We start from the raw sequence: 22,310 nt of genomic DNA on the forward strand, positions 1-22,310 counted from the left end.
TTTAAAAAAAAAATTTTTTTTTTTTTTTAAAGGTTAATGGGTGGGGGGGGGGGGCTGTTGGGTTACTCACTGGTATAGGGTGGATACGTTGACTTGAGTAGGGTGATCATTGCTTGGCACAACGCCGAGGGCCGAAGGGCCTGTTCTGTGCTGTACTGTTCTATGTTCTATATGAGGCGCCCACAATCATAACCGGGTGAAGTAATTATTTTACTTAATATACTATGCGGCCCTTTGTGAATTGTGAATTTCTGAATGCGGCCCTTGCACGGAAAAGTTTGCCCACCCCTGCTCTAGCACCAAGTACCAATTTATTTTTGGTGTACAGGCTTGTTTTTGCACAAGAATCAAGACAAAAATATTCAATGCCTAAAAGAACAAATATAATAGATTGTAAATTGTAGAAAGAATTTTGGAAAAAAGGCTTTGGAAATCAGAAGCAAAGTGACTTAGGAGTCCTAGTTCACAATTCTTACGGTTAACATGCAGGTTCAATTGGCAGTTAGGAAGGCAAATGCAATATCAGCATTCATGACGAGAGGGCGAGAATAAAAGTGCAGGGATGTACTGATGAGGCTGTATAAGGCTCTGGTCAGACCCAATTTGAAATATTGTGAGCAGCTTTGGGCCCCCGCATCCAAGGAAGGATGTACTGACCTTGGGATAGGGTCCAGAGGAGGTTTACAAGAATGATCCTTGGAATGAAAGACTCGTCATACGAGGAGCGGTTGAGGACTCTGGGTCTGTACTCGATGGATTTTAGAAGGATGTGGGTGAGATCTCCTTGAAACTTACAGAATACTGAGAGGCCCAGATAGAGTTAACGTGGAGAATAAGCTTTCACTAGTCGGAGAAACTAGAACCCAAGGGCACAGGCTCACACTGAAGGGATGTGTCTTTAAGACAGAGATAGATAGGTTCTTGATTAACAAGGGAATCAGGAGTTATGGGGAGAAGGCAGGAGAATGGGGATGAGAAACAGATCAGCCATGATTGAATGGCGGAGCAGACCCGATGAGTTGAATGGCATAATTCTGCTCCTATGTCTTATGGTAATCACATTTTTGATAATGAAAATAATTAATGGCTCATGTGGTTACAGAATTATAGGCATCATTGGTACAACTACAACACAACCATACCAGGATAAACACGTGACAGTCCAACTTTTGCCTTCGACATAGGAGTAAACATGATCAGTGGTTTATCTTTGGTCCTCCCTACACATTCCACCTTTAAAAAGATATTTAATGGTTAAGACAAGAAAATCCACATGTTTTGTATATTTTTTATTTAAAAGCACTTACACCACACTGCATATTAGGCTAACCAACAATATCTTGATCCAGCTATCCTAACAGTGTAGGTCATATGTGTCCCTTGGGAAAATAATTGTCTCGAGATACTTTTGTGGTGGACCATCACCAATATTGTTTTGAAACAAGTTATTAGGATATGTGTGAAAAACATGCAGCTGCTCTCCACTCAAAATTCCCTATGAATAAGAAACCGATTTCTTAATGATGCCTTTCCAGGGCAGCATGGCTAATATGAAGGATTTCATCGTAGAATGCTACACCAGTTGGCCCATTGAGTCTGTGCGGTTCTACAAAGAGCAACCAGGTCCCACTAGTTATTTTCCCATAATCTTGGAAATGTTTTCTGTTTTCTGATTTTTTCCTATTGAAAGCGACCATTGTATCAGCTTCCACATACCCTACATTCATACGAACATACAAATTAGGAAGGGTAGGCCACTCGGCCCCTCAAGCCTGCTCCATTGTTGATCCTATTAAAATCTCCTGCTTACCCTCAATAACCTTTTGCCTCCATGTTTATTAAGAATCTAACTACCTCTGCCTTAGACACATTCAGAGGCTCTGCTTCCATACAAGGTTTTGCAAATGTTGATTCTGGTTCATCTGCCAAACACTAAAGCGGTGTCATCTGGTTATTGGCCTTTCAACCATTGAAAACAGTTTAGCATTATTCACTCGAAACTCTTCAGGATTTTAAGCACCTCTATTAAAGCTCCTTTCTAGTCCTCTCTGCATTAAGGAGATCAACACTAGCTTCTCCAATCTATCCAGTTGACTGTAATCCCTCATTCTGGAAATCATTTTGGTAAATCTTTTCAGTTGGGGCTGATCAGTACACAAACATGCTTTCAAACTCCAGAAAACTGCATCAGTACAGACTGACATGATGTGGAGATGCTGGCGTTGGACTGGGGTGAGCACAGTAAGAAGTCTTACAACACCAGGTTAAAACATAGAACATTACAGCACAGTACAGGCCCATCAGCCCTCGATGTTGCGCCGTCCTGTGAAACCCCTCTAAAGTCCCTCTACACTATTCCCTTATTGTCTATATGCCTATCCAATGACCATTTGAATGCATTTAGTGTTGGCGAGTCCACTACTGTTGCAGGCAGGGCATTCCACGCCCTTACTACTCTCTAAGTAAAGAACCTACCTCTGACATCTGTCCTATATCTATCTCCCCCCAATTTAAAGCTATGTCCCCTCATGCTGGACATTACCATCCGAGGAAAAAGGCTCTCAATGTCCACCCTATCTAATCCTCTGAACATCTTGTATGCCTCAATTAAGTCACCTCTTAACCGTCTTCTCTCTAACGAAAACAGCCTCAAGTCCTTCAGCCTTTCCTAATAAGATCTTCCCTCCATACCAGGCAACATCCTTGTAAATCTCCTCCGTACCCTTTCCAATGCTTCCACATCCTTCCAGAACTGCACACAATACTCCAAATGCGGCCGCACCAGAGTTTTGTACAACTGCAACATGACTTCATGGCTCAGAAACTCAATTCCTCTACCAATAAAAGCTAACACACCGTACGCCTTCTTAACAACCCTCTCAACCAGGATGTCAACTTTCAGGGATCTATGGATATGGACACCGAGATCTCTCTGCTCGTCCACACTACCAAGAATCTTACCATTAGCCCAGTACTCTGTCTTCCTGTTATTCCTTCCAAAATTAATCACCTCACACTTTTCTGCATTAAACTCAATTTGCCACCTGTAAGCCCAGCCCTGCAGCTTATCTATGTCCCTCTGTAACTTGTAACATCCTTCTGCACTGTCCACAACTCCACCGACTTTAGTGTCATCTGCAAATTTACTCACCCATCCTTCTACGCCCTCCTCCAGGTCATTTATAAAAATGACAAACAGCAGCGGCCCCAAAACAGATCCTTGTGGTACACCACTAGTAACTGGACACCAGTCAGAACATTTCCCATCAACCACCACCCTTTGTCTTCTATCAGCTAGCCAATTTCTGATCCAAACTGCTAAATCACCTAGAATCCCATGCCTCTGTATTTTTTGATGTGGAGATGCCGGCGTTGGACTGGGGTGAGCACAGTAAGTCTTACAACACCAGGTTAAAGTCCAACAGGTTTGTTTCAAACACGAGCTTTTGGAGCGCAGCCCCTTCCTCAGGTGAATGGAGAGGTATGTTCCAGAAACATTTATAGAGACAAAGTCAGAGATGTCCAAGCTGGACAATGCTTGGATTGCGAGCATTTGCAGGTAATCAAATCATTACAGATCCAGGGAGAGGGATAATCACAGGTTAAAGAGGTGTGAATTGTCTCAAGCCAGAACAGTTGGTAGGATTTTGCAAGTCCAGGCCAGATGGTGGGGGGTGGATGTAATGCGACATGAATCCAAGATCCCTGTTGAGGCCGCACTCATGCGTGCGGAACTTAGCTATAAGATTTTGCTCGGCAATTCTGCGTTGTCGCGTGTCCTGAAGACCGCCTTGGAGAACGCTTACGAGAAGTCAAGGGCATTCAGCCTCTGATCTCCGGGTAAGGTTAGAGGAGGTGGAAGGGTGGGGGACACTGCAAGTGTGGTGTCTCGGGTTTAGCAACTGCCCGACTTGTATACAGGTACTCACCTTCCCGACAGGCCCCTGCTCCCGCCGAAAATCCGGAGGCCGCTCCCGCTTCCCAACGACCGCGTTTTGTTTTTTTTGGTTGGGGGTGGGGGGTAGGGGGGAAACACTGAGGAAGTGTTTCAGGTTTAACTGTCACCTGACAACAGCCCCTCCACAAACCACCTTCAAATTACGCTGACTGCACTGCACGTATGCAAATTTCCCCTGAACAGCCAATCAGTAGCTCTGCTCTACTGCCCTCTGCTGGTGCTTGCCTTTACTTGAACACCTCGGGTCTCTTGCACAGGTACACCTTTAAATTAAGTCCAAAAGGTTTGTTTGGAATCGCTAGCTTTCGGAGCACATCTCCTTCCTCAGGTGAATCAGGTACAGTACAGGTTGAGCATCCCTTATCCGAAATTCTGAAAACTGAAAAATTCTGAAATCCACACTTTTCCCGAGCCCGCCGCACATGCACAGTTCCCAACACGCGCAGTATATTCTGAAAAATTACAAAATCTGATGCACACTTAACTCCAAGCATTTTGGATAAGGGATTTTCAACCTGTATATGGAAGCAAATCTTGGGTTAATAAAACCTTAAAAAAAGCATATAGGATTCCAGATTTTATAAACAGGGTAATTGTAAATCAGTGTTGATGCCAGAGTGAGAATATGGTGTTCCTTTTTGGCCGCCTTGTTTTGTAAAATATATCAAGGCTATGAGTAGGTTGCAAAGGAGATTTACTTGGAATAATCCTAAATCTAAAAGGCTTTAGTTATAGAGAGAAGACTAGAGAAACCTGGAGCTATTCTCATTGGGACAAAAAAATGGGCAAGAGGAAATCTGACAAAGATGTTCAAAACTGCAGGATTGTGAAATGACAAGTTGGATAACACTACACCTACTATTATGTCAGAATCTAGAGAGCGTCAATTTTAAGTGCATCACCAAAAGAGCAACGGGACAAGATTTTATTTTAAAGTAGGGTGTTGGGCATGAAATGCCCTCCAATAAAGAGCGGTGGTTATAGAATTGATGACTGCTTGAAGGGGAAGTGAATAAATATTGAAATAAAAAACATTTTTCAAGGGCTGGGGATGGTACAAACAAATTACACATTGAAAGAGGCAGCACAGGCACAGTGGGCTGAAATGGACTTTATGTTGTAGAGTTCTACGAATCTGATGGCTTACGAAATATTAGTGCATCACTAGTGATCCTTGAAACCAAGTATCAAGTTTGAAGATTTAGTCATAGCATTGAAGTGTGACTAAGCATCCTAATGCTGTGACAAATTTAATTACTAAAATTAAATCAGATTTAATAGCAATATTCTGTAGATGTATGTCAAATTTCAATATCACCGTTGATTTTTCTAGTTGCATAAATATTGTTAATTCCATAATGTTCATCACTTCCCAAACAATGAAAATACTGTATTTTAATATGCATACAAGTGTGATACTCACCAAGACTTGCTTTTCTAGATTACCATCGCTGGTAGTCAGTATGTCAACATCTATCTTAAATTTATCTCCCACATTCATATTCCCCAAGGAGTTACGGGTTTGTAACTAGTAGGTAAAAAAAATGCAACATTACACAATTGCTGAAGTTATAAGATTTAAAAAAAAATCACGATTGGGCAACACGGAGGTAGTGGTTAGTACTGAAGCCTCACAGTGCTAGGGACTCGGGTTAAATTCTGTGTGGAGTTTGCACTTTCTCACCGTGTCTGTGTGGATTTCCTCTGGGTGTTCCGATTCCCTCCCACAGTCCAAAGATGTGCAGGTTCGGTGGATTGGCCATGCTAAATTGCTCCTTAACCGTCCACAAGGTTAGGTGGACCTTGGTTCACCCTAATATCTTGCCCAATGTGTGTTTCTCAAACAACATCTAACATGCTGCTTGTGAAAACAAATTTTATGACAATAGGAAAATCTATGCCAAAGGTAGGGGAAAGATTAGTGAATTGGCTGATTTGGTTTTCAATGGCTTGAAACCCACTTCAATTCTTTATGAATTTAGGACCATTCTTTATGAACTTAGGACCATTGATGTTATGCATCTGGTCCGCCTAACATTTGAAATCAGTTTAATACAGACACCTTTATCACCATCGATCACACCATACCTTGGATGTACTTTGAATGCAGTTTCCATCTTTTAAAATTTCTATGTCAGACATCGGATCTGTTCGACCTTTTATTAAAAAAAATTACTGTTAGTTCACTTTAAATACATACCGTACCTTGGATGTACTTTGAATGCACTTTCCACCTTTGGTTGGAAACATGAATTAGGTTTTAACAGACTAAATGATTGGAACTCAAAGCCAAGGTGACGACCCAATTTACATTACAATCCACTTCACATTCCAACCCCACTGAGATGGGGACGCCGACGTTTGCAAAATCCCCAAAACAATGAATCACATTTCCTATTCCATTGACAACGTCCAGATACTCAACTGGATGGAGACATTTCATCAAATCTAACTGCTTGAACATTGAGACCCTGGTTAAAAGGAGTATTCTGGCACCTGATCTTACCAAGCTTCAACTGGAATACTGTACACAATCATGTTTGAATTACCAGTCAATTGGATGGTGGTCACATGACAAGTCAACCTGTTATATGTTTTAAGCACATGTTTTCTCAGCAGAATTGAGGACAAACAGCTGAGAAGCTGAGAGAATTCTTTGTGAATTAAGTTGAAAGGAGGAAAAAGGAGCCCCCTTTGAAAAATAGGTTTCATGCCATCTAGCTTGGCGGTGTTCAAAATATTTGAAGATGTTATCTGATGCAAGAAGGTACACTCATTTCCCTGCATTATCATCTTAAAGAAGCCAAGAATTTAAAAACCTAACTCATGATTGCGATATATCTGAGAAACCCTGAGTTTAACACATAGACTATGGTTTACTTATCCCTAATGCTAGCTAAAATACTGGTATCGTTAAACATCCATGTCCTAGGTTTAGGATGGTGCTGAGTTATATGACCCATCCACAGCAATACTGCAGTTCCATACACAAATACTTGTGAAATTTCTAATTGGACAACTGTTCAGGCAGCTGTAATCCAATGTTAGAAACTTGAAAATGATCCTGTCTGCCTGAGCCTTAGAAGTATTTTTTAAGCTCAACAACTGGGATACAGACTTTAGGAAACAAAGTTAGTTGACAGAATGCAAACTGCCTCATTAGGAACAGGAGCAGGCAATTCAGCTCCATGTGTCTTTTCAACAATCAAAATATGTCATTACTGATCATTGGGGTGTACGCACCCTTGCCCCATGTCCTTTGATAAACAAAACTCCCACTTAAAATTAGTAGTTGATCTAGCATTAACTGCCACTTATAAAGAGAGAACTTCTGTCATCATTAGCAAAGTATTTCTTAATTTACCCAAAAAAAGGGTTGGCCAGGGCAGCACGGTAGCCTAGTGGTTAGCACAACCGCCTCACGGCGCTGAGGTCCCAGGTTCGATCCCGGCTCTGGGTCACTGTCCGTGTGGAGTTTGCACGTTCTCCCCATGTCTGCGTGGGTTTCGCCCCCACAACCCAAAAATGTGCAGAGTAGGTGGATTGGCCACGCTAAATTGCCCCTTAATTGGAAAAAATAATTGGCTAATCTAAATTTATTTTAAAAAAGTTTGGCCATCTCCCCTAGTCTCAAGACTTCCAAACCTGTAATAATCTTTATACGCTTTTTTTAAAGAAAATATTTTATTAAGGCATTTATAACTACAAGCAGCACTGCTGGTGTGGTTTAACAAGGGCTTTTTAAAGTTAAGGTGCGCCATAACTTCTGTGGCAAAGCCTCTTAGATATAAAGCCCAGCATTCCATTTGGCCCTTCTACCCAAATGAGGCAATTCAAAATTGGAAAATTTGCCAGAAAGCTATCAACATATCCAATTGAGAGTGTGTACCATTTGATTATTTCATGGCAAGTTGGCTGCTCTTGTATATTGCTTGTGGGAAGTTCCTAATATCTAGCAAGCATCCAATATGCATTGGCAGTCGTCACAATCGAATACTTGCTGTTCTCTTGGACTACGGGGTGTCTCACAAATTAAAATAGCCACAAAGTTAAATTTTCAATGAAGCTTAGAAAATCAAATCCCCTTGCGAATCCAATCAGACTCTGGTAAATACACAGTACTGCTCATATGGGTAATGATATTTCAACCAATGGAACATTACGCAGAAATGTTATTAGCAAGTGTCAAAATGGCATTGTCTAGATGATTACTGAAGGGATATCTAACTCTTCTGGTCAAAAATGCTCCAATGGTAAGACGAGTACATAAATCTCGAACATGGAAAGCGGCAAATCCAAAAAACGACAAATCTAAAGTTCAGAGAAACCTTCTGCTTTGTGATTTCAGCAAACCGCAGAAAACTGAGAAATGTTGTCAGAACTCTTAGATGATACCGACAATGATGATGTTTTGGAAGATGGACAGAAAGATGCATTTAAGGATAGAATTATTCCTACTGAACTCCTACAAATCCACTGGCAAATTCTCCCAGTAAAGTGACATTTTATCTAATTACACTCCAACAGTAAATTTTTGGCCTCATCTATCCCTCTGGGTTTAGGAAAGCAGGAAGAGTTCCTCGAAAAACAATTGCATGTACTTAATTTTGGTGGAAATAAATGTGGATAGGTTTAGATTTACAAGTATCTTGAAAATGGAGCTGCACTGGTTAGCATTGCTGCCTACGGCGCTGAGGATCCGGGTTCGAATCCCGGCCCTGGATCACTGTCCGTGTGGATAGATAGAGAAATACAGCACAGAACAGGCCCTTCGGCCCACGATGTTGCGCCAAACTTTTGTCCTAGGTTAATCATAGAATTTTGGACAATTTTTCATGGCCAATCCACCCAACCTGCACATCTTTGGACTGTGGGAGGAAACCGGAGTACCCGGAGGAAACCCACGCACACACGTGGAGGATGTGCAGACTCCACACAGACAGTGACCCAAGTCGAAATCAAACGTGGGAACCTGGAGCTGTGAAGCAATTGTGCTATCCACAATGTTACCGTGCTGCCCTTAAGAAGTTAACCTACACTCCCATTATTCTACCCTAATCCATGTACCTATCCAATAGCCGCTTGAAGGTCCCCAACGTTTCCGACTCAACTACTTCCACAGGCAGTGCATTCCATGCCCCCACTACTCTCTGGGTAAAGAACCTACCTCTGACATCCCGCCATATCTTCCACCATTTATCTTAAATTTATGTCCCCTTGTAATGGTGTGTTCCACCCGGGGAAAAAGTCTCTGACTGTCTACTCTATCTATTCCCCTAATCATCTTATAAACCTCTATCAAGTTGCCCCTCATCCTTCTCCGTTCTAATGAGAAAAGGCCTAGCACCCTCAACCTTTCCTCATATGACCTACTCTCCATTCCAGGCAACATCCTGGTAAATCTCCTTTGCACCTTTTCCAAAGCTTCCACATCCTTCCTAAAATGAGGTGACCAGAACTGCACACAGTACTCCAAATGTGGCCTGACCAAGGTTTTGTACAGCTGCATCATCACCTCACGGCTCTTAAATTCAATCCCTCTGCTAATGAACGCTAGCACACCAGAGGCCTTCTTCACAGCTCTATCCACTTGAGTGGCAACTTTCAAAGATCTATGAACATAGACCCCAAGATCTCTCTGCTCCTTCACATTGCCAAGAACCCTACCGTTAACCCTGTATTCCGCATTCATATTTGTCCTTCCAAAATGGACAACCTCACACTTGTCAGGGTTAAACTCCATCTGCCACTTCTCAGCCCAGCTCTGCATTCTATCTATGTCTCTTTGAAGCCAACAGCCCTCCTCACTATCCACAACTCCACCAATCTTCGTATCATCTGCAAATTTACTGATCCACCCTTCAACTCCCTCATCCAAGTCGTTAATGCAAATCACAAACAGCAGAGGACCCAGAACTGATCCCTGCGGTACGCCACTGATAACTGGGCTCCAGGCTGAATATTTGCCATCCACCACCGCTCTCTGTCTGCTATCGGTTAGCCAGTTTGTTATCCAACTGGCCAAATTTCCCACTATCCCATGCCTCCTTACTTTCTGCACAAGCCTACAATAGGGAACTTTATCAAATGCCTTACTAAAATCCATGTACACTACAACCACTGCTTTACCTTCATCCACATGCTTGGTCACCTCCTCAAAGAATTCAATAAGACTTGTGAGGCAAGACCTACCCCTCACAAATCCGTGCTGACTATCCCTAATCAAGCAGTGCCTTTCCAGATGCTCAGAAATCCTATCCCTCAGTACCCTTTCCATTACTTTGCCTACCACTGAAGTAAGACTAACTGGCCTGTAATTCCCAGGGTTATCCCTATTCCCTTTTTTGAACAGGGGCACGACATTCGCCACTCTCCAATCCTCTGGTACCACCCCTGTTGACAGCGAGGACGAAAAGATCATTGCCAACGGCTCTGCAATTTCATTTCTTGCTTCCCATAGAATCCTTGGATATATCCCGTCAGGCCCGGGGGACTTGTCTATCCTCAAGTTTTTCAAAACGCGCAACACATCTTCCTTCCTGACAAGTATCTCCTCGAGCTTATCAGTCTGTTTCACACTGTCCTCTCCAACAATATGGCCCCTCTCGTTTGTAAATACTGAAGAAAAATACTTGTTCAAGACCTCTCCTATCTCTTCAGACTCAATACACAATCTCCCGCTACTGTCCTTGATCGGACCTACCCTCGCTCTAGTCATTCTCATATTTCTCACATATGTGTAAACGGCCGTGGGGTTTTCCTTGATCCTACCTGCCAAAGATTTTTCATACCCTCTCTTAGCTCTCCTAATCCCTTTCTTCAGTTCCCTCCTGGCTATCTTGTATCCCTCCAGCGCCCTGTCTGAACCTTGTCTCCTTCTTCCTCTTAACAAGACATTCAACCTCTCTTGTCAACCATGGTTTCCTCACTCGACCATCTCTTCCCTGCCTGACAGGGACATACATATCAAAGACACGCAGTACATGTTCCTTGAACAAGTTCCACATTTCACTTGTGTCCTTCCCTGACAGCCTATGTTCCCAACTTCTGCACTTCAATTCTTGTCTGACAGCATTGTATTTACCCTTCCAATTGTAAACCTTGCCCTGTTGCACGCACCTATCCCTCTCCATAACTAAAGTGAAAGTCACAGAATTGTGGTCACTACCTCCAAAATGCTCCCCCACTAACAAATCTATCACCTGCCCTGGTTCATTACCAAGTACTAAATCCAATATGGCCTCCCCTCTGGTTGGACAATCTACATACTGTGTTAGAAAAGCTTCCTGGACACACTGCACAAACACTACCCCATCCAAACTTGGAGTTTGCACATTCTCCCCATGTCTGCGTGGGTTTCACCCCCACAACCCAAAGGTGTGCAGGTTAGGTGGATTGGCCAGGCTAAATTGCCCCATAATTGGAAAAGAAATAATTGGGTACTCTAAGTTTAAAAAGAACTAAAGAAAAAGGAGCTGCACAGTTGAGTCAATTGGACATAATCCACAAAATTCACGAGAGAGAAAGCTTTCTGGAGAAGATGCTCCAGAGTTCACCCCACAGGTCGCCAACAGTAGCACAGTCGGCAAAGGAGATTGGTTGATGATTGGGAAACAGGGTAGGAACCATGTCACTGTAGAAAGAGAATCACTTGGGCAGCTGTATTTGTCCAACAGTCCACTTCCTTTCGGTCCCAGCGATGTGGATAAAAAGGGTGACAGATGGTAAATGAGCAACTACAAGGCACTGAGGGACAAGTGGTTACCCAAGGGAGAAAACAGTACAATATTATTTTGTGTGTTCATTTACAGGATGTGGGCTTTGCTGGTTAGGCCAGCATTTATTGCCCATCCCTAGTTGCCTTCTTGAACCACTGCAGTCCTTGAGCTTCCAGGATGTTGCCCCAGCGACAAGTTGAGGAAGGATCTTATGATGGAAGGGAGGTCATTGATGAAGCAGGTGATATTTTTCCAAGTGAGGGTGGCGAGTGACTTGGAGGGGAGTCTCCAGGTGGTAGGGTTCCCAGTTATCTGCTGCTCGTCCTTCTAGATGGTAGTAGGTTTGGAAGGTGTGTTACTGTAGTGCATCCTGTAGATGGTACACACGGCTGCCAGTTCATCAGTGGTGGTGGGTTTGAATGTTTTTTAAAATTATTTTTATTGAAACAAAATTTTTATATAACCATTAACAACATTTAACAAAACAAGGTGAACGTTAACATTATATTTTTTAAATGAATATGCAGTAAGTGAACATTCCTCCCCCCCCCCCCCAGCGAAAGGGCCCCCGGATTGCTGCTGCTGCGGACATTTTAATGCTCTCCTAGAAAGTCGAACAACGGCTGCCACCTCCGAGAGAACCCCATCATGGACCCTCTCAAGGCAAACTTTATTTTCTCAAGACTGAGAAACCCAGCCATGTCACCACCCCAGGTTTCCACACTTGGGGATTTTGAGTCTCTCCCCATTAAAAGGATCCGTCTTTGGGCTGCCAGGGAGGCAAAAGCCAAAACCTTGGTCTCTTTCGCTTCCTGAACTCCAGGATCGTCTGACACGCCAAAGATTGCTATCTCTGGACTCAGCACCACCCGCCTGTTTAGGATCTTGGACATTGCCTTAGCGAATCCCTGTCAGAATCCTTCGAGAGCCGGACATGCCCAGACATATGGATATGGTTCCCGCACATATCTCCTCAACCCCAAAGAAATTACTCATTCTCGCAGCCATCATGGGTGCCCAATGGACCACCTTAAACGGAATTAAGCTAAGCCTGGCACATGAGGAGGAATTAATCCGGCTTAAGGCATCAGCCTACATCCAGCTCCCCACCTAGCTCCTCCTTCCACTTGCCCTTAAGTTTCACCACTGGGGCTACCTCAGCCTCCTGTAGTTCTTGGTAGATGTCAGACATCTTCCCCTCCCCTACCCAGGTGCCAGAGACTATGCCATCCTGTATCCTATGTGGGGGTAGCAACGGAAATGTCATCACCTGTTTTTTTTTTAGAAAGGCGCGTACCTAAAGGCATTTCCAGGGGGCAGATTAAATTTTTCCTCCAGCGCCATCAAGCTGGGAAAAGTCCCGTCTATTAACAGGTCCCCCATCCTTTTAATACCTGCCCTATGCCAGCTTCGAAACCCTGTGTCTATCTTACCCGGAACAAATCCGTGGTTGTTGCGTATCGGGGTCCAAACTGAGGCTCCTTCCACCTCCCCGTGCCATCTCCACTGACCCCAGATCCTTAGTGCCGCCGCCAACACCAGACTCGAGGAGTAGCGCGCCGACAAGAACTGTAGAGGTGCCGTTAAGAGTGCCCCGAAGCTGGTGCCTTTTCATGACGCCGCCTCTAACCGCTCCCATGTCGACCCCTCCCCCAATACCCATTTCCTAATCATGGCTATATTAGCTGCCTAGTAGTAGCTGCAAAAAGTCAGCAGCGCCAGCCACCCCCCCCCCCCCCCCCCCCAATAAAGTTTGCCTTGAGGGGTTCCGTGGAGGGGTTTGCCCAGAGGTGGCAGCCATCTATCGACTTCTTCGAGAATAGTTAGCATGTCAGGGGGAGGGGGGATTTTGTTGACTTTGTTGTTTGCAGCCCTGTTGGCTTGTTTTGATTTGTGATCATTTGTTGTGTGAATATATAAATGTCTCAATTAAAATATTTTTCAAAAAAAATTAAGCTACAAGCACAAATTCACCTGAAAAAAGATACTGCTGGGACCCAAGAGACATTAGACAAAACCCTAGCTACAAAATGAGCATGATTGGAGGGAAGTATTCCAGGCAATGGGATCATCAGACAAAATAGAAAATTAGAAGGGGAATACCAACATTAACAAAATAATTATCTCTATATTAAAAAGGGATTTCAGTCAGTACGATCAGCAATGAAAACTTTGCAAGTATAGCATGGAGGAAAGAGCTCAACTGCTTTCCTACCTACGTGGGGCTGACATTGAATATTAAATATGCAAGAAAGGAGGGAGTTACAAAATAGGGTTTTAAATATTAATAAGGCAAACTTTGATGGGTGGCATGGTAGCACAGTGGTTAGCACTGTCATTTCACAGAGCCTGGGTCCTAGGTTCGATTCCCAGCTTGGGTCACTGTCTGTGCGGAGTCTGCACGTTCTCCCCGTGTCTGCTTGGGTTTCCTCCGGGTGCTCCAGTTTCCTCCCACAGTCCAAAGATACGCAGGTTAGGTGGATTGGCCATGATAAATTACCATTGGTGTCCAAAACATGGGTAGTTGGGGTTACACGGTTACGGGATGGGCTGGAGGTGTGGGTTAAGTAGAGTTCATTTTCCAAGGGCTGGTGCAGACTCGATGGGCAGAATGGCCTCCTTCTGCACTGCAAATTCTTTGATTCTATGAGATGAGAAATTAATTAACTATAGTAAACTAGAAAAATGTCTGTCTTCAGAAGAATCTGGGTGACTTTGTGCAAGAATCACAAAATGTTATTAATGCAGATGCAACAATTAGGAAGATAAATAATATGCTTGCTTTTCTTACAAAAGGATTGGAAATCCTACTAAAATTATACACAGCATATTGATTAGTGTAGTTTTGGTCCCCTAAAAGAACATACTGGGCTCAGAGGGAGTGCGTAGCTTCACTAGGCAGGTCTCAGGATAAGATGAGGCTTAAATTCCCTTGAGTTTAGAAAAGGGAGGGTGATCTAATAAAAGCAAAATTCTTAAGGAACTGACAGGGTAGAAGCTGAAAAAATGGTTCCCCTCTCTGCAAACTCTAGAACACAGGCAGTCTCAGAATAAGGGTTCAGCTATTTAGGATTGAGCTTTATTTTTTAAATTTAGAGTACCCAATTATTCTTTTTCTAATTAAGGGGCAATTTAGCATGCCCAATCCACCTAGCCTGCACATCTTTGGGTTGTGTGGGTGAGACCCACGCAAACAGTGAGAATGTGCAAACTTCAAACGGACAGTAACCTGAGGCCGGGATCAAACCTGGGTCCTCAGCGACATGAGGCAGCAGTGCTAACCACCACGCCACCGTGCTATTTAGCATTGAGATGAGGAGAAATGTTTTCAGTCAATAATTTCTTTGGAATTCTCTACCTCTGTGGCTGCGATGCTCAGTCATTGCATATTTACAAAATAGAGGTTGATAGATTTTTGGGTGGTTAATGGATGTGGGGGAAAGTGCCTGAAGGTGGAGTGCAGAATCAAATCAGCCATGATCATGAATGACAGAATAAGCTTGAAGAGCAAAATGGCCTACTCCAGCTTCTTTTCTTATGTTGAGGGAGAAAACCAAACCTCTATAGACTTGCAAATTTTTCAATTTTGGGAAGTTACTGGAATCTCTCATGGACAGAGTGACTGAGGACTATTTATGGAGTTGAGAGAGTTGGCATAAATTTTGAAAGGGTGGGTTTTGTCTGGTTCTCCTTCACTTTTTCTGTGAAGTCCCTAGCACCGAGTGCAAGGGACGGTCTATAGCCTTTCAGAAATCACTTGATAAGGTTCAACATCAAGAGATTATCAGTGAAAATGGAAATGCACAGAATTGGAAGCAATCCTGCTACATGGGTTGGCAATTGGTTAGGAAATGGAAAGCAGAGCAGGAATAAAAGGAAACATTCTGATTGGCAGGTTGTAACAATCAATATCTGCCAGTAACCCATAGGAAAAGACTTCTACATCCAAGTTTGCAGATGATTATTAAATTAGAAGTCCCAGCAGGTTGGATACATGGGAGCTGGAAATTAAAAACCATAGTGAACACAAGCATAGCAGAGGGACTTTAGGGAATGTTGTCATCTTTGATCCAAAATACTCCAATTTCTGTTTCTCGATGATGAGAATGAAGCAATGGCATGGGTGTTCACACTAAAGTTTTAAATTATAACTTTAAATATTTTACAGACAGCTGATCATTTTTCCTGAATGCATTGCTCCTCACAAATACAACATCACAGTCAAACATAATAGGAAGAATATTTTGCCTTACTTGATAACTTGGTGCTCATCAGGTTCTCCTGGCTCTCATCAGATTCATGCTGTTTTTCATACTGAAATATACACAATGGCAAAAAATAGTTTTCTACTGATTCTCCAATCCATTATCAACAATTTTATAGCAGAGCACATAGAAAATAGTGGCAGGACCGGATAGAGTCAGCATGGATTTATGATGGGGGAAATCATGCTCGACAAATCTACTGGAATTCTTCAAGGATAGTTGAGTTGACGAGAGGGAGCCAATGGATGTGGTATACTTGGCCTTTCAGAAGGCTTTTGACAAGTCCTGCAGAAGTGATTAGTGTGTAAAATTAAAGGTCATGGGATTAGGGATCATATATTGAGCTGGATAGAAAACTGATTGGCAGGCAAGAAACAAAGATTAGAAATTATTGGTGCTGGCACCCCAGCTCCTCACAATATATATTAATGATTTAGATGAGGGAACAAAATGAAATATCTCCAAAATTGCTGATGACATCAAGTTTTGTGGGAGGGTGAGCTGTGAGGAGAATGCAGAGATCCTTTAGTGTGATTTGGACAAGTTGAGTGAGTGGGCAAATGAGTGGCAGATGCAGTATAATTTGGAGAAATACAAAGTTATCTACTTTGGTAGCAAAAATGAGATGGCAGATTATCTGAATGGCCATAAATTAGGAGGGGGGAATGGCCTACGGGACCTGGGTGTGCTCGTACACCAGTCACTGAACATAAGCATGCAGATACAGTAGGCGGTAAAGAAGGCAAATGGTATATTGATTCCTGGGATGGCGGGACTGATGTATGAAGAGAGATTGAATCGGTTAGGGTTGTATTTGCTGGAGTTCGGAAAAATGAAGGGGTGGTCTCAGAAACCAATGAAATGCTAACAGGACTAGACAGGGTAGATGCAGGAACAATGTTCCAGATGGTGGGTGTGTCCAGAACCAGAGGTCACGGTCTGAGGAAATGGAGTAGATCATTTAGGACAGAGATGAGGAGAAATTTCTTCACCCAGAGAATGGTCAGTCTGTGGAATTCATTACCACAGGAAGATGTTGAGGCAAAAACATTGCATATTTTCAAAAAGCACTTGGGGCGAAAGGGATCAAAGGATAGGAGGGGAAAGTGGGATTAGGCTATTGATCATAATGAATGGAGGAGCAGGCTCAAAGGACCAAATGGCCTTTTCTGCAATGTATTTTTCTGTGATTCTCTGAATAGATTGCATAAGAACTAGGAGGAGTAGGCACCTGGCCCTTCGAGCCAGCTCCGCCAATCAATAAGATCATGGCAGATCTTTTTGTGGACTCAGCTCCACTTACCCACCCGCTCATCGTAACCTTTTATTCCTTTACAGTTCAAATCCCTATCCACCTTTGCTTCAAAAACATTTAATGAGATAGCCTCAACTACTTCACTGGGCAGAAAATTCTACAGATTCATGATCCTTTAGGTGAAGAAGTTCCTCCTCAACTCAGTCCTGAATTTGCACCCCCTTATTTTGAGGCTATGCTCCTTAGTTTTAGTTTCACCCACCAGTGGAAACAATCTCCCTGCTTTTATCCTATCTATTCCTTTCATGATTTTTTTATGTTTCTATAAGATCCCCCCCCCCCATTCTTCTAAATTCCAATGAGTATAATCCCAGTCTACTTTGTCTCTCCTCTTAAATTAATCTGCTCAACTCCAGAATCAACGTAGTGAATCTCCTTTGTACACCCTCCAGTGCCAATGCATCCTTTCCCAAGTAAGGAGACCAAAACCATACACAGTACTCCAGGTGTGGCCTCATCAGCACCCATTACAGCTGCAACATAACCTCCCTGCTTTTAAACTCCACCCCTTTAGCACTGAAGGACCAAATTCCATTTTCCTTCTTAACTACTTGCTGCACCTGCAAACCAACTTTTTGCAATTCATGCACAAGGACACTCGGGTCCCTCTGCACAGCAGAACACTACAATTATTTACCATTTAAATAATACTCCATTTTGCTGTTATTCCTATCAAAATGGATGACCTCACATTTATCAAACACTTATCACCATCTGCCAGACCCTTGCCCACTCACTTAAACTATCTATATCCTTCTGCAGATGTTCAGTGTCCTCTGCACACTTGGCTCTACCATTCATCTTAGTGCCATCTGCAAACTTTGACACATTACACTTGGCCCCCAACTCCAGGTCATCTATGTAAATTGTGAACAATTGCAAACCCAATACTGATGCCTGAAGCAAACCACTAGCCACTGATCACCAACCAGAAAAACACCCATTTATCCCCACTCTTTGCTTTCTGTCAGTTAACCAATCCTCTATCCATGCTAATAATTACCCACAATGCCATGCACCTTTATCTTATGCAGCAGCCTTTAGTGCGGCACCTTGTCGAATGCCTTCAAGAAATCCACATATACCGCATCTACCGGTTCCCTGTTGTCCACCACTCTCGTAATTTCCTCAAAGAATTCCACTAAATTAGTCAAACATGACGTGTCTTTAATGAAGCCATGCTGTATCTGCCCAATGGGACGAATTCTATCCCGATGTCTCACTAGGGGCTGGTTTAGCACACTGGGCTAAATCGCTGGCGTTTAAAGCAGACCAAGGCAGGCCAGCAGCACGGTTCAATTCCCGTACCAGCCTACCCGAACAGGCGCCGGAATGTGGTGACTAGGGGCTTTTCACAGTAACTTAATTGAAGCCTACTTGTGACAGTAAGTGATTTTTATTTCATTTCTTCCTTTTTTTTTTAGAAAATATTTTATTGAGGCATTTAAAGTTTTAAGAATTTTAAACCTCAAATTTCAACAAGAACAGAACAAATCCCCCAGCAACAAACCTCAGCCAACATGGCTGACAGACAGTGCCACCTTCCCCAGCCCCCCTTCCATTGATTCTCCTGCCCTTACTCATGCCTCTCCTCTCCCCACCAGCTGACAGCTTAATTTTTCTGTAAGAAGTCGATGAACAGCTGCCACCTCCAAGCAAACCCTTGCAACGATCCCCTCAAGGCAAATTATATTTTTTCCGAGTCTGAGAAACCCCGCCATGTCGCTAACCCATACTCCTGACTTTGGGGGTTCGGAGTCCCTCCATCCTAGTAGGATCCGTCTTCTAGCCACAAGGGAGGCAAAGGCCAGGTCATCAGCCTCTCAACCCCTCGGCTCCCGGATCTTCCAGCATGCCAAAGGTCGCTACCTCTGGACACGGCACCACTCTCACTTTTAATACTTCTGACATGATGTCAACAAACCCTTGCCAAAACCCCCTCAGCCTCGGGCATGCCAAAAACATATGGACATGGTTCGCAGGACCTCCCCCCCCCCCCCCCCCCCCCCCCGAACAGCGGCCACACCTATCCTGCACCCCCTCGAAGAATCTGCTCATCCAGGCCAGTCATGTGCACCCGATGGACCACCTTAAATTGTATCAGGCTGAGCCTGGCACACGACGAGGATGCATTGAGTCGCCTCGGGGACCTCCTCCCATAATCCGGCCTTCAGCTCCCCACCCAGCTCTTATTCCCATCTTCTCTTCACCATCCCTATCGAAGCTCCCTCCTACCCCTGTTCTCGACACCACCTTATCCTATAATCTCCGGTGCGGCAGATGCGAGAAGGTCGAAACCTGCCTCCGCACAAAATCCCTCACTTGTAAATACCGGAACTCATTCCCAACTGGCAACCCAACCTCCAGCTCCTCGAAGCTCGGGAAACCCTCATCAATAAACAGATCGCCAAATCTCTCGATCCCCGCCCGCTGCCACCTCCCAAAACCCCCCCATCCAGCCCCCCCACCGGAACTTGCCCTTAATGATAATGATCATTTCTAAGTCCTCACCTGCGAGAGACTCATGGTCAACAATTATTAGCATGTTATTTGTGTCTTCCACTGTGAAGACCGACACAAAATACCTGTTCAAACCCTCACCCATTTCCTAATTTCCCATTATTAAAGCACCCTTCTCATCCTCTAAAAGGACAAATGTTTACCTAAGCTGCTCTTTTTTGTATTATATATTTGTAGAAACATTTGCTATCTGTTTTGATATTCTGGCTACTTTACTTGCATAAGCTATCTTACTTTTCTTTATGGATTTTTTTCGTGGCTTTCTGTTGACCGTGAAAGATTTCACAATCCTCTAGTTTCCCACTAATCTTTACCACTTTGAATGCTTTTTCTTTCAATTTGATACCCTCCTTTATTTTCTTCGATATCCATGGCTGATTATCCTTTTTCCTACAGTCCTTCCTTTTCACTAGTATGTACTTTTTCTGAGCACTGTGAAAAATCTCTTGGAAAGTCCTCCACTTTTCCTCAATTGCCCCACCACAAAGTCTTTGGTCCCAATCTACCCTAGCCAACTCCTCCCTCATCCCATTGTAGTCTCCTCTGTTTAAGCACAAGACACTGGTATTGGATTTTACCTTCTCGCACGCCATCTGTATTTTAAATTAAACCATACTATGCTCGCTCCTTCCAAGAGGGTCCCTACCTATGAGATCATTAATTATTCCTCTCTCATTACACAGGACCAGATCTAGGATAGCTTGCTCCCTTGTAGGTTCCTTACATACTGTAGGTTCCATTACACATACAATCCAATTCAAAGTAGTGCCAATTTTTGAAATAGGCATGTCTTGTTTCTGCTCCTAATTCCCATGTTCCTATGAAAAGTATATCCAAAATCCAAACTTATCCGTTAAACTCCAAATCAACATTAGTGCATCATAATACTGGTAAATTAACTGAAAAGCAACAGGAAATGTTCCAGGATACATTATTCATATGTACCTTTTCCTTGGGCTTATTTCTGATTTGTTTTCTCAGGTGACAAGATGGAGTCTCAATGGGACGCCATGCTGTTGGACCTAAAAAGATAAAGATTTTCTCGTAACTGAATCTCTCACTTTATAAATATGAAAATACAAAAAAATCACCTTAAATCGGATGGTCCCAAATACAGTCAAGCTAAGCAATTGATTTCAGATTTTCAGTGCATGAAATCTTTACATTTTTCCTACTTAAAAAGACCTATACAGGTTAGGCTAGGCCAACCCGATTCAACATCAGCCTCCACCAAGGCTAGTCTTCCGGCAGCAGGTTGAATTTTCAATCTTTCCGGAGAACGGAAGTTGGTAGAAAGCAAGTACTTTCCCAGAGGAACAGAAATAACATTTAATTCTTTTAGATACAAAACTGGCTAGGTTATAGAAGGCAGAGAGTAGCAACGGAAGGGTGCTTTTCTAATTGGAGGGCTGTGACTAGTGGTGTCCCACAGGGATCAGTGCTGGGACCTTTGCTGTTCGTAGTATATATAAATGATTTAGAGAAAAATGTAACTGGTCTGATTAGTAAGTTTGCAGACGACACAAAGGTGGGTGGATAGTGATGAGGACTGTCAGAGCATACAGCAGGATTTAGATCGTTTAGAGACTTGGGCGGAGAGATGGCAGATGGAGTTTAATCCGGACAAATGTGAGGTAATGCATTTTCGAAGGTCTAATACAGGTGGGGAATGTACAGTGAATGGTAGAACCCTCAAGAGTATTTACAGCCGGGGCAGCATGGTGGTGGTGGGTTAGCCCTGTAGCCTCATGGCGCCGAGGTCCCAGGTTCGATCCCGGCTCTGGGTCACTGTCCGTGTGGAGTTTGCACATTCTCCCCGTGCTTGCGTAGGTTTCGCCCCCACAACCCAAAAACGTTCAGGCTAGGTGGATTGGCCACGCTAAATTGCCCCTTAATTGGAAAGAAATAATTGGGTACCCTAAATTTGAAAAATAAAAGAGTATTTACAGCCAGAGAGATCTAGGTGTACAGGTCCACAGGTCAATGAAAGGGGCAACACAGGTGGAGAAGGTAGTCAAGGCAGCATATGGCATGCCTGCCTTTATGGCTGGGGCATGGAGTATAAAAATTGGCAAGTCATGTTTTCATAGAATTTACAGTGCAGAAGGCGGCCATTCGGCCCATCGAATCTACACCGGCTCTTGGAAAGAGCACCCTTCCCAACCGCACACCTCCAACCTATCCCCATAACCCAGTAACCCCATCCAATACTGAGGGCAATTTTGGACACTAAGGGCAATTTAGCACCGCCAATCCACCTAACCTGCACATCTTATGGACTGTGGGAGGAAACCGGAGCACCTGGAGGAAACCCACGCACACATAGGGAGAACGTGCAGACTCCGCACAGACAGTGACCCAAGCCGGGAATCGAACCTGGGACCCTGGAGCTGTGAAGCAATTGTGCTAATCACTGTGCTACCGTGCTGTTGCAGCTGTATAGAACCTTAGTTAGGCCACACTTGGGAGTATAGTGTTCAATTCTGGTTGCACACTACCAGAAAGAAGTGGAGGCTTTAGAGAGGGTGCAGAAG

At 43.6% G+C, this 22,310-nt stretch overlaps 1 protein-coding gene across 1 annotated transcript in view; it reads right to left on the reverse strand.

The window, feature by feature from the left end:
- The window catches only part of LOC119968898, a 37,713-nt gene that overhangs the window by 12,597 nt on the left and 2,806 nt on the right, over window positions 1-22,310 (reverse strand). Inside the window, exons 3-7 of the mRNA XM_038801867.1 lie at window positions 20,722-20,798; window positions 15,930-15,990; window positions 6,047-6,114; window positions 5,382-5,486; window positions 1,143-1,233 (exon numbers count right to left, since the gene is read on the reverse strand). Of these exons, the coding sequence (XP_038657795.1) occupies window positions 1,143-1,233; window positions 5,382-5,486; window positions 6,047-6,114; window positions 15,930-15,990; window positions 20,722-20,798 (402 nt within the window). The remainder of the gene's footprint in view (window positions 1-1,142; window positions 1,234-5,381; window positions 5,487-6,046; window positions 6,115-15,929; window positions 15,991-20,721; window positions 20,799-22,310) is intronic.

The sequence above is a fragment of the Scyliorhinus canicula genome, chromosome 7 (assembly GCF_902713615.1).
Source record: "Scyliorhinus canicula chromosome 7, sScyCan1.1, whole genome shotgun sequence".
Taxonomy (NCBI): domain Eukaryota; kingdom Metazoa; phylum Chordata; class Chondrichthyes; order Carcharhiniformes; family Scyliorhinidae; genus Scyliorhinus; species Scyliorhinus canicula.